This window comes from Mus musculus, chromosome 4 (genome assembly GCF_000001635.26).
Source record: "Mus musculus strain C57BL/6J chromosome 4, GRCm38.p6 C57BL/6J".
NCBI lineage: Eukaryota > Metazoa > Chordata > Mammalia > Rodentia > Muridae > Mus > Mus musculus.
This window is the reverse complement of record NC_000070.6, coordinates 73,864,124-73,877,112: the sequence shown is the minus strand read 5'-3', so window position 1 is coordinate 73,877,112 and position 12,989 is coordinate 73,864,124. Positions and strand designations below refer to the sequence as shown.

General features: G+C 42.9%; 1 protein-coding gene across 1 annotated transcript; it reads left to right on the top strand.

Moving 5' to 3' along the window:
• Positions 1-846: 846 nt before the first annotated feature.
• On the top strand, positions 847-4,894 carry Gm11758 (predicted gene 11758). The gene is made up of 6 exons (NM_001097978.2): positions 847-971; positions 1,666-1,753; positions 2,224-2,532; positions 2,811-2,888; positions 3,865-4,170; positions 4,476-4,894. Exons 1-6 carry the CDS (start codon positions 966-968, stop codon positions 4,769-4,771), a joined length of 1,083 nt encoding a protein of 360 aa, NP_001091447.2. The 5' UTR covers positions 847-965; the 3' UTR covers positions 4,772-4,894.
• The last annotated feature ends 8,095 nt before the right edge of the window (positions 4,895-12,989 follow it).

The window sequence follows — 12,989 nt, the reverse complement described above, 5'->3', positions numbered from 1 at the left end:
TACTAACATTCTTCTCCTCTGAAACAAACCTCTTGAGCCCTACACCCACAGTTCAATTCACCCTCAGCATCAGTGTCATCCATGTCCCTGCTAGAATGACCCATCCAGCTCCACTTAAGACACGCACGGCTTTCCTGATCTAAAGTCCCCCAAACCCACTTTCCTTTAAATCAAAATGTGTTCAGGTCTATGACATCAATATCTCAGTGCTGGTACCAACTTCTGCCTGACTTTGGGTTCCCATTGCTCTAAAGAGACTCCATGTCCAACAACTCTTAGGAAAGACAACATTTAACTGGGAATGACATAGGGGTTCTGAAGTTCAGCCCCATATCATGAAGAGAGGAATCATGGCAGCATCTAGGCAGACATGGTGGTGCAGCACCCGAGAATCCTATGCCTTCATCCAGAGGAGGAAGCCAGGACACCTAAAAAGGCATTTAGTAAATGTGTTAATGTCTGGGCCTTACTTTAGATCCCAGCATATGAGAGAGGGAGCTATAGGCAGTGGATCGATCGGTGTATCAGACACCAGAGTTTGGTCTTAGCTTTGTGAGTTGAAGAATGCCCAGGACTAGGTGAATAAACTCTGTCTCATAAAATGAACTTAAATTAATTGGCCTAGTTGTAACTTAGTTTCTTTGGTCATTTTCAGTGGAGACTGTGGGGTCTTGCTATGTAGCCTAGGAGATCCTGCTCACAAGCCTGTTTCTTTCCTCAGCATGGGATGTAGGATTAAAGGCCCCAGGTCAACAATTGAGCCACCCTAAACCCACGGGTTGGGTGTGTCAGATTCAATTAAACTGTAGAGCTTTATAAAGGAACACATTTGCACAGGAGTCTCCTACTTGTAGTAGTCCAGAGAAGTAAGCAGAGCTCCTTGCACCGCAGACTCTTGTGAACACCGGGACACATTAGACCCTAGTTTCCTCACTGGGTTCGGGAAAGGAAGCTCGGGAGACAAAATGCAGGTGAGTTGGGGGCAATTACATTCACTCCTATTTTCTGTAGGATAACTGGGATATTTGTGCCTCGCCACATACAAAATATGGTTAGCTACCTTGAATTTGAACCCATGTCTGTAAATTGAAGAGGTACAACAACTAGATTAATTTTGTCCTTGGGTTTCTAGGTTTTAGCCCACAACCAGCTATGGGGCCAAGAATGATGTTAAATTTCTGAGGATCCCCATTCCTCTTAGGAGTGAATGCCATTATGGCCACCTCTCAGACACCCATGTTGTGTGACTTAGGATGGAAAAGTGTAGTTTCACACAGTTTCTCTTGATATCTTATTGTGTCTGAAGCACAGCTGGAGTTGATTAGATTTTGAAAGGGAATTTTTTCCCCTGCAGAAAATGGTAAGAATGTGAACTGGAGAGAGTGAGTGGCTGTGGTCTTCTCAAAGGAGAGGTGCTTCAGTTTCTTTCCTCCACTTGTTCAATGGCTCCTGCCCTGTTCATTGTCGATCCTCTTTGGATTAACCTCACAGGCCTACTCTCCCATTAGAAGAGAATGGGCCAGCATCTGTGAATGAGGAAGTAAGGGTGCATTGTTTTAGCTTATGCAACTGGAGGCTGCAACCTGAGTCCATTCACAGCTGGGGAACAGGGATTCCTGTAGCTTGCAACCTGTTTTAATATTTAATTTTTTCCTTTCTGCACAGAGAGAAGATAACCGCGTCCAAAGTGTGAGGAGTGACAAAGAAGCCAATAGGAGGAGGAGGCTGAGGCAGGAAGGCCAAAGTTCCTCAGGTATTCAGAGTGAAATCCCTGCTCTTCCATTCTCTTGCTCTTTGACCTCGAGTATATGAAAGAGCCCCGAATTGGAAATCTGTAGTAAGGATAGACCAGCATTCAGTGGTCCCTGATTTATGTCCTTGTCCCAGAAGGCTCTGAGTGTCTCCCTGTTGTGGATGTGGTTATGAGTCTCTACAGATCCATCATTCCCTGGTAGCACTAATGCTGTGGATCCCATTGTATTCTGGGACCAAACCATCCCTAAATCTGCAGACAGCTATGCTTTCCCAGTGAGTGTACTTCTTGCTGTGAAGAGCAGGGTAGGTGCTGCAACAGGGCTGGTAAGACTGTGTTCATAACCACTTGATAAATGAGGGAAGCCATCCCGCTGGCCAATCAGTGTGCAGGGAATGTCCCTAAGCAAAGTTGACATGGTCATGTGTGTTACCTTTGATATCCTCATCGCATCCCTCTTTGCCTCGCAGGTCCGTGTGATAGCCCGTGGACTGAGGATGAAATCTGGATCTTGCTGCAAGAGTGGGCAATGGTTGAATATGAACTCGGAGACCCAGGCAATAAGATGCATGCGAAGGCCAAGTCCCTTAGCAGACGCCTCTCTAATCGGGGTCTGAGGAAGAGCAAGAATAGCTGTCTTGATGTGATGGTGAAGATGAAGGACCTGCACACACGTCTTTGTAACGAGAGGCCCAGGGCTTACCGCTTGTATTCGACTTATGAATGGATCCTGTACGAGATCTTGGGCCACCCCAGATCCCAGGGAGGCTATGTGCCAGGTGAGTCTCTTGTGTAGAGGGGATTTTGAGGTCCCAGAGAAAAGCATCAGCTGGGCATAGAGCAGAGTACACAACTGCTGCAAGTCCTTTTCCCATAGGCCTTTATTTCCCATAGTGGGCTGCTCTGTGTGTCAAACTTCCTCTGTCACTCCAAGGCAATGGAATGTGTTCTTGTTCATACTTGACTCTGACCCAGAGTCCAGACAACCACTTATAGTGCCTCAAAGAGAGTGAGGGTGCCATTTTAAACACCTTCTCTTTCTTCTCTCCTCACTCAGGTCTTTGGTTTGATGGGCACAGTAAGCCACCAGCTTCCTATGCACCTTCCCTCTGCATTGGTGGTGCCATCTCTCCAGGTATGCACATTGGCATTATAGTATCCCTCCCACTAGTGGAAAGCTTAAGGGGAACTCATCACTGATGATGTCCAAGGGTGATGAAATTCTGATTTCCTGTTGGAAGGATTGGAACTCCCATATATCCTTTGACATTTTCCCTGCTTTTGGGGTTGTGTGGGGGATATTATATTGCGTTAGGTATGACTATGACACTGTTAAATGTGCAATGCATTTGCCATTCCTCCTTGGATGGCTTTATCACCCTTCTGTGATTGTATCCTTATTGTTATTGTTTCCTTTGGAAAGGAGGCATGACCTAAGGTGACATCCTAGTCAGGAGTTGACAGGAGGTGGGCTTATCATGGCTGTTCTTTGTTGTCAAGTTGATTATATCATAGTTAGAAGGAAACAAACCAATAAAGTTCTGCTTGTGTCTGCTTTTCAGCCTAACTTTCCAAGAAGTGAAGATATTTAGGAAACATGTGACATTGGCATCCCATACCTTTAATTCCAGTACTTGGGAGGGGGAGCCAGAGGCAATCACGTCAGTGTGGTATCCTAGATAGGTTGGGCTTAGTGTTAGTGAGCTATCGGATGGCCAGCACCATGGAAGGAAACCCCAATTCATAAAAGAAACTTCAATGAACTGACCTCGGTTTCACTCAGTGTCTCTGATATTTTTAAATTGAGACTGTGTGGTCCTCCTAGGTTAGTTGATATTGCCAGAAACCTGCCCTTGGCTAAAACCTAAATCTGAACTCCTATTTATTTTCTAAAGCTGAAGACACTGATGAATTCCCAGTGAGTGTACCTCTTGGTATTAAGAGCCTGGTAGACTCTGGATCCTGGGCTCTCCTGCAAGTGTTCCCAAAGTCTTGATAACAGAAAGTAACCATTTTTGTCAGTTCAATGTGCAGGGAAAATCCCTGAGTAAAGGTGACAGGTTCGTGTGTGTGACCTCTGATATATTCATCTTGCCCCTCTGTCTCTGCAGGCCCTTCCTTTAGCCCATGGACCGACCCTGAAATCAAGATCTTCCTGCAGGAGTGGCAAGTGGTTGAACGGGAAATTGGCCACCCAGGCCAGAAGATCAAGCAGAAGAGCAGTCTTGTTTGCCAGCGTCTCTATCATCGAGGCCTGTTCAAGGACATCCAAAGCTGTTTGGACCTGATGTGGACCCTGAAGGATCTGCACTCCACTCTCAGTAGAGAGAGATCAAGGACTGTACCCTTGTTTTCTCCTTATAGAGATTATCTGGAAAGGATCTTCGACCCCAAATGTCAGAGAGGCCATGTTCCAGGTGAGTCTCTTCAGCACAGACACTTGGGGTTCTGTAAGTGGTAGCATCAGATGGCCTGTCCTTCATGAGGACAGAGCTAAGCAGACTATGGAGTGAAGCCCCATTCCCACAGGGCTGTGTTGTTGCATACAGCACAAACTCTGGCCTCCCATGTCTAACTTCCTGTGTCACCTCAAGGCAATGGAATTTGGACTTCTTCATATTTGACACTGACCCAGAGGCCAGGCAACTACTTAGAGTGACTCAGGGAGAGTGAGGGTGCCATATTTATGCTTTATTTCTTTCTCTCTTTCTTCTCCTCTCAGGTGCTCTGTATAATTGGTCTGGTTACCACAGGCCTTCCTCAAGCCCTCAAACTCCAATGGTGATGCCATCTCCAGTATACCAGCCTTGGGATTATGGCATGTCTGCGTCTTCTGGTCAGCTTCATGGGAACCCATCACTGATCATGTCCAGTCAGGACTCACTGGTTCCCAGATGGGACGCCTGGAATGCCACCTATCCATTGCCAGTTCAACATGTACTTCTGGCCTCTCTCTCTGGAGACAACAACTTTCAGCTGGCGTGGTCACCTCGTGATGAGAGCTCAAGTCCTCAGTGAAGACATGTGGGGACTTTTCTTTTTCCTCTGAAAACCACTAAGAATCTTCCAGCACTGTATGGATCCTCAATGTTTCTATCTTATTGTAAAGGAAATGTGAAATCAAATAAATGATTTTAACATAACTCTTTTCTTTTTTTTCATTTTTTATTGGGTATTTATTTCATTTACATTTCCAATGCTATCCCAAAAGTCCCCCACACGCTCCCCCACCCACTCCCCCACCCACCCACTCCCACACCTTGGCCCTCTTGTTCTCCTGTACTGAGGTACATAAAGTTTGCATGACTAATGGACCTCTCTTTCCACTGATGACCAACTAGGCCATTTTCTGATTCATATGCAGCTAGAGACAAGAGCTCCGGGGGGGGGGGGTACTGGTTAGTTCATATTGTTGTTCCACCTATAGGATTGCAGATCCCTTTGGCTCCTTGGGTACTTTCTCTAGCTCCTCCATTGGGGGCCCTGTGTACCTTCCAATAGGTGACTGAGCATGCACTTCTGTGTTTGCTAGGCCCCGGCATACTCTCACAAGAGACAGCTATATCTTGGTCCTTTCGGCAAAATCTTGCCAGTGTATGCAATGGTGTCAGCATTTGGAGGCTGATTGTGGGATGGATCCCCGGATATGGCAGTCTCTAGATGGTCCATCCTTTTGTCTCAGCTCCAAACTTTGTCTCTGTAACTCCTTCCATGGCTGTTTTGTTTCCAATTCTAAGAAGGGGCAAAGTGTCTACACTTTGGTCGTCATTCTTCTTGATTTTCATGTGTTTTGAAAGTTGTATCTTATATCTTGGGTATTCTAAGTTTCTGGGCTAATATCCACTTATCTGTGAGTACATATCGTGTGAGTTCTTTTGTGGTTGGGTTACCTCTCTCAGGATGATGCCCTCCAGGTCCATCCATTTGTCTAGCAATTTCATAAATTCATTCTTTTAAATAGCTGATTAGTACTCCATTGTGTAAATGTTCCGCATTTTTTGTATCCATTCCTCTGTTGAGGGGCATCTGATTTCTTTCCAGCTTCTGGCTATTATACATAAGGCTGCTATGAACTTAGTGCAGCATGTGTTCTTCTTCTAGTTGGAACATCTTCTGGATAGATGCCCAGGAGACGTATTGCCGGATCCTCCGGTAGTACTATGTCCAATTTTCTTTTTTTTTTTTTTAATTTTTTATTAGGTATTTAGCTCATTTACATTTCCAATGCTATACCAAAAGTCCCCCATACCCACACACCCCCACTCCCCTACCCACCCACCCACTCCCTCTTTTTGGCCCTGGCGTTCCCCTGTACTGGGGCATATAAATTTTGCGTGTCCAATGGGCCTCTCTTTCCAGTGATGGCCGACTAGGCCATCTATTGATACATATGCAGCTAGAGTCAAGAGCTCCGGGGTACTGGTTAGTTCATAATGTTGTTCCACCTATAGGGTTGCAGATCCCTTTAGCTCCTTGGGTACTTTCTCTAGCTTCTCCATTGGGAGCCCTGTGAACCATCCATTAGCTGACTGTGAGCATCCACTTCTGTGTTTGCTAGGCCCCGGCATAGTCTCACAAGAGACAGCTACATCTGGGTCCTTTTGATAAAATCTTGCTAGTGTATTCAATGGTGTCAGCGTTTGAATGCTGATTATGGGGTGGATCCCTGGATATGGCAGTCTCTACATGGTCCATCCTTTCATCTCAGCTCCAAATTATGTCTATGTAACTCCTTCCAAGGGTGTTTTGTTCCCAAATCTAAGGAGGGGCATAGTGTCCACACTTCAGTCTTCATTCTTCTTGAATTTCATGTGTTTAGGAAATTGTATCTTATATCTTGGGTATCCTAGGTTTTGGGCTAATATCCACTTATCAGTTAGTACATATTGTGTGAGTTCCTTTGTGAATGTGTTACCTCACTCATGATGATGCCCTCCAGGTCCATCCATTTGGCTAGGAATTTCATAAATTCATTCTTTTTAATAGCTGAGTAGTACTCCATTGTGTAGATGTACCACATTTTCTGTATCCATTCCTCTGTTGAGGGGCATCTGGGTTCCTTCCAGCTTCTGGCTATTATAAATAAGGCTGCTATGAACATAGTGGAGCATGTGTCCTTCTTACCGGTTGGGGCATCTTCTGGATATATGCCCAGGAGAGGTATTGCTGGATCCTCCGGTAGTACTATGTCCAATTTTCTGAGGAATCACCAGACTGATTTCCAGAGTGGTTGTACAAGCCTGCAATCCCACCAACAATGGAGGAGTGTTCCTCTTTCTCCACATCCACGCCAGCATCTGCTGTCACCTGAATTTTTGATCTTAGCCATTCTGACTTGTGTGAAGTGGAATCTCAGGGTTGTTTTGATTTGCATTTCGCTGATAATTGAGGATGTTGAACATTTTTTCAGGTGCTTCTCTGCCATTAGGTATTCCTCAGGTGAGAATTCTTTGTTCAGTTCTGAGCCCCATTTTTTAATGGGGTTATTTAATTTTCTGGAGTCCACCTTCTTGAGTTCTTTATTGGATAATGGATATTATATTTTATTGGATAATGGATATTAGTCCCCTATCTGATTTAGTATGGGTAAAGATCCTTTCCCAACCTGTTGGTGGTCTCTTTGTCATATTGACGATGTCTTTTGCCTTGCAGAAACTTTGCAACTTTATGAGGTCCCATTTACTGATTCTCGATCTTACAGCACAAGGCATTGCTGTTCTACTCAGGAATTCTTCCCCTGTACACATATCTTCGAGGCTTTTCCCTAATTTCTCTTCTATAAGTTTTAGTGTCTCTGGTTTTATATGGAGTTCCTTAATCCACTTAGATTTGACCTTAGTACAAGGAGATTGGAATGGATCAATTTGCATTCTTCTACATGGTAACCGCCAGTTGTGCCAGCACCATTTGTTGAAAATGCTGTCTTTTTTTCCGCTGAATGGTTTTTGCTCCCCTGTCAAAGATCAAGTGACCATAGCTGTGTGGGTTCTTCTCTGGGTCTTCATTTCTATTCCATTGGTGTACTTGTCTGTCACTATACCAGTACCATGCATTTTTTTTTATCACAATTGCTCTGTAGTACAGCTTTAGGTCAGGCATGGTGATTCCACCAGAGGTTCTTTTATCCTTGAAAAGATTTTTTGCTATCCTAGGTTTTTTGTTATTCCTGATGAATCTGCTGATTGCCCTTTCTAATTTGTTGATGATTTGATTTGGAATTTTGATGGGGATTGCATTGAATCTGTAGATTGCTTTTGGCAAGATATCCATTTTTACTATATTGATCCTGCCAATCCATGTGCATGGGAGATCTTTCCATCTTCTGAGATCTTCTTTAATTTCTTTCATCAGAGACTTGAAGTTCTTATCATACAAATCTTTCACTTCCTTAGAGTCATGCCAAGGTATTTTATATTATTTGTGACTATTGAGAAGGGTGTTGTTTCCCTTACTTCTTTATCAGCCTGTTTATCCTTTCTGTACAGAAAGTCCATTGACTTGTTTGAGTTAATTTTATATCCAGTTACTTTATTGAAGCTGTTTATCAGGCTTAGGAGTTCTCCAGTGGAATTTTTAGGGTCACTTATATATACTATCATATCATCTGGGGAGATATATAGACAGATAGAGAGATAGAGATCACGAAAGATAGATGGGCGGGGAACTGGTGGCTCACGCTTTTAATCCCAGTATTTGGGAGTCAGAGACAGGCAGATTTCTGAATTTGCGGCCAGCCTGGTTTAAAAGTGAGTTCCAGGACAGCCAACACTATAAAGTGAAACCCTGTCTTGAAAACAAAAAACAACAACAACAAAAACACACACACACACACAAAAGAAACCAAAAAATAAAAACAAAAATAGATAGATGGTAGTCAGATATATGTGTGTATATGTGTGTGTGTGTGTGTGTGTGTGTGTGTGTGTACATGTGAATCGCCAGGCCATTATTAGACCTTACATAACAATCCTTTCTACCCATATATGAGATACAAAATGAGTTTGGTGGCAATGTCCCTTGACAGACATTCTATTTTAGTATCTGAAACCTAAATATTTAGATAATTTTTCATATTCTCTCAATTGATATTGCATCTACCACCCACGTACAACACAATTTTGAACCCATTATCGCAGTATTCTCAAAAAATGGAGTCTGTGGATCACTGACCAGGACTCCTCCATCCAGAGGGCCAGTTAATGAAAGAGCTGCTGACCTGTTGTCTGTGAAGTAGAGAGAGTTGCAGACTCAGGGTCAGGAAACTTATGAAAATGGAGGGTAGAAAACAGGTATCAGGTACCCACAAAATGAACCTCACCATGAAGTCCCAAGTCCCCTCCCCTCTATACTTATGTCCCCTACTAAAGTGGCAAGAATGAAACATGAAAAGAGTAATGTCGGCCTCAGCATCGGCGGGAGCCATCTTGGTTCCAGGACTCCACCACAAGTAGTCTGCACAGGTGAGAGTGTGCACTACAGAATCTAACAGCTTATGTGACAGGCCAAAGCAACACAGCTTCTGGGAAAGGTCCTGTTTTCGGCCTTCATCTTCGGCAAGGTGGGAGGTCTGAAGGTCAGATATCTGTGCACCTTCCCTATAAGAGGAGAGCTTGTCTGCAGAGAGTGCTCTGACAACTGAAACTCAGAGGAGAGAGCTAGTCTTTCAGGTCTGCTGATAGAGGCTAACAGAATCACCCGAGGAACAATCTCTAAACAGAAACAACTATAACAACTAACTCCAGAGATTACCAGATGGCGAAAGGTAAATTTAAGAATCTTACCAAAAGAAACCAAGTCCACTCTCCATCATGAGAACCCAGTACTCCCACTTTGCCCAGTCCAGGGCACCCCAACACACCCAAAAATCTAGACCCAGCTTTAAAAGCATATCTCATGATGATGCTAGAGGACATCAAGAAGGACTTTAATAACTCACTTGAAGATATACAGGAGAGCACTGCTAAACAGGTAGAAAACCTTAAAGAGGAAGCACAAAAGTCCCTCAAAGAATTGCAGGAAAACACAACAAAACAGGTGATGGAATTGAACAAACCTATCCAAGACCTAAAAAGGGAAGTAGACACAATAAAGAAAACCCAAAGGGAGGCAATGCTGGAGGTAGAAACCCTAGGATAGAAATCTAGAACCATAGATGAGAACATCAGCAACAGAATACAAGAGATGGAAGAGAGCATATCAGTTGCAGAAGATTCCATAGAGATCATCAGCACAACAATCAAAGAAAATGATAAATACAAAAAGATCCTAGCTCAAAACATCCAGGAAATCCAGGACACAATGAGAAGACCAAACCTACGTATAATAGGAGTAGATGAGATTGAATATTTTCAACCAAAGGGCCAGCAAATATATTCAACAAAATTATAGTAGAAAACTTCCCAAACCTAAAGAAAGAGATGCCCATGAACATACAAGAAGCCTACAGAACGCCAAATAGACTGGACCAGAAAAGAAATTCCTCCCAACACATAATAATCAGAACAAAAAATGCATTAACTAAAGATAGAATATTAAAAGCAGTAAGGGAAAATGGTCAAGTAACATATAAAGGCAAGCCTATCAGAATTATACCAGATTTTTCACCAGAGACTATGAAAGGCAGAAGAGCCTGGACAGATGTTATACACACACTAAGAGAACACAAATGCCAGCCCAGGCTACTATACTCAGTCAAACTCTCAATTACCATATATGGAGTAACCAAAGTATTCCACCACAAAACCAAATTCACACATTATCTTTCCGTGAATCCAGCCCTTCAAAAGATAACAACAGAAAAAAATCAATATAAGGAGAAGAATGAATCCCTAGAAAAAACAAGAAGATAATCCCTCAACAAACCTAAAAGAAGACAGCCACAAGAACAGAATGCCAACTTTAACAACAAAAATAACAGGAAGCAACAATTACTTTTCCTTAATAACTCTTAATATCAATGGACTCAACTCCCCAATAAAAAGACATAGACTAACAGAATGGCTACACAAACAGGACCCAACATTTTGCTGCTTACAGAAAACCCTTCTCAGGGAAAAGACAGACACTACCTCAGAATGTATGGCTGGAAAACAATTTTCCAAGCACATGGTCTGACGAAACAAGCTGGAGTTGCCATTCTAATATCTAATAAAATCGACTTCCAACCCAAGGTCATCAAAAAAGACAAGGAGGGCACTTCATACTCATCAAAGTTAAAATCCTCCAAGAGGAACCCTCAATTCTGAATATCTATGCTCCAAATACAAGGGCAGCCACATTCATTAAAGAAACTTTAGTAAAGCTCAACACACACATTGCACCTCACCCATTGATAGTGGGGTCTTCAACACACCACTTTCACCAATGGACAGATCATGGAAACAGTTACTAAACAGGGACACAGTGAAACTAATAGAAGTTATGAATCAAATGGTCTTAACAAATACCTACAGAACATTTTATCCTAAAACAAAAGGATATACCTTCTTCTCAGCACCTCAAGGAACCTTCTCCAAAATTGACCACATAATTGGACACAAAACAAGCCTCAAGAGATACAAAAATATTGAAATCATCCCATGCATCCTATCAAATCACCATGGTCTAAGGCTGATCTTCAATAACAAAATAAATAATAGAAAGCCAACATTCATGTGGAAACTGAACAACACTCTTATCAATGATAACTTGGTCAAGGAAGGAATAAAGAATGAAATTAAGGACTTTTTGGAGTTTAATGAAAATGAAGCCACAACATACCCAAACTTATGGGACACAATGAAAGCTTTTCTAAGAGGAAAAGTCATAGCTCTGAGTGCCTCCAAAAAGAAACTAGAGAGAGCACACATTAGCAGCTTGACAACACACCTAAAAGTTCTAGAACAAAAGGAAGCAAATTCACCCAAGAGGAGTAAAAGGCAGGAAATAATCAAACTCAAGGGCGAAATTAACCAAGTGGAAACAAGAAGAACTATTCAAATAATCAACCAGTTGAGGAGCTGGTTCTTTTAGAAAATCAACAAGATAGACAAACCCTTAGCCAGACTCACTATAGGGCACAAGGAAACATTCTAATTACACTTATGTCTCCTCTACACTTATTTCCCCAACTAAATTGACAAGAATTAAACATGAAAAGATGTATGTCAAAATAATTTATTTGATTTCACATTTCCTTTACAATAAGATAGAGAAATTTAGTGTCCATAGAGTGCTGCATAATTCTGAGGGTTTTTTTTAGAGGAAAGAGAAAAGTCCCCACATGTCTTCACTGAGGACTTGAGCTGTCAACAGGAGGTGACTGAACCAGTTGAAGGTTGGTGTCTCCAGGGAGACAGGCAGGAAGAACATGTGGAACTGGCAATGGATAGGTGGCATTCCAGGCGTCTCATCTGGGAACCAGTGAATCCTGATCAGACATCATCAGTGATGAGTTCCCATGTAGCTGTCCAGAAGATGCAGACATGTCATAATCCCAAGACTGGTATACCGGAGATGGCATCACCATTGGAGGTTGAGTGCTTGATGAAGGCATGGGGTAACCAGACCAATTATACAGAGCACCTGAGAGGAGAAGAAAGAGAGAGAGAAAGCATAAACATGGCACCCTCACTCTCTCTGAATCACTCTAAGTAATTGCCTGGCCTCTGGGTCAGAGTCAACTATGAACAAGTCTAAATTCCATTGCCTTGAGGTGACACAGGAAGTTAGACATTGGAGGCCAAAATTTGTGCTGTATGCAACAACACAGCCCTGTGGGAATGGAGCTTCACTCCATAGTCTGCTCAGCTCTGTCCTCATGAAGGACAGGCCATCTGATGCCACCACTTACAGTACCCCAAGTATCTATGCAGTAGAGACTAACCTGGAACATGGCCTCCCTTACATTTGGGGTCCAAGATTCTGTCCAGATAATCTCTATAAGGAGAAAACAAGGGTACATCCTTGATCTTTCTCTACTGAGAAATTCTTTGTAATTTAGAACCATATTTTAAAACTGGACCTAAGCCATAATCATTGGGAATGTAGAGCCTGGAAAAATCTTCACCAAGGATCAGGAAAAGACAACAGGAAGCATGGAGGAGACAGAGGGAACAGGAAGTCATGGAGGGAACAGGAGTGATGGGACATGGGGATTTCTGTGATGGAGTCCACACTTGGCATGGAATTTCTGGCCCAGATCACAAACCTTCTTACTGTTCTTTATCTCATCTCATGACTGTTAAAACTGGACAGC

What these genes read in the sequence shown, in the direction of transcription:
- Gm11758 (NM_001097978.2), top strand. An exon ending in TGGTGGTGCCATCTCTCCAG is followed by an intron (nt 2,889 to 3,864) that starts GTATGCACATTG and finishes CTGTCTCTGCAG; the next exon opens with GCCCTTCCTTTAGCCCATGG. An exon ending in TCAGAGAGGCCATGTTCCAG is followed by an intron (nt 4,171 to 4,475) that starts GTGAGTCTCTTC and finishes TTCTCCTCTCAG; the next exon opens with GTGCTCTGTATAATTGGTCT.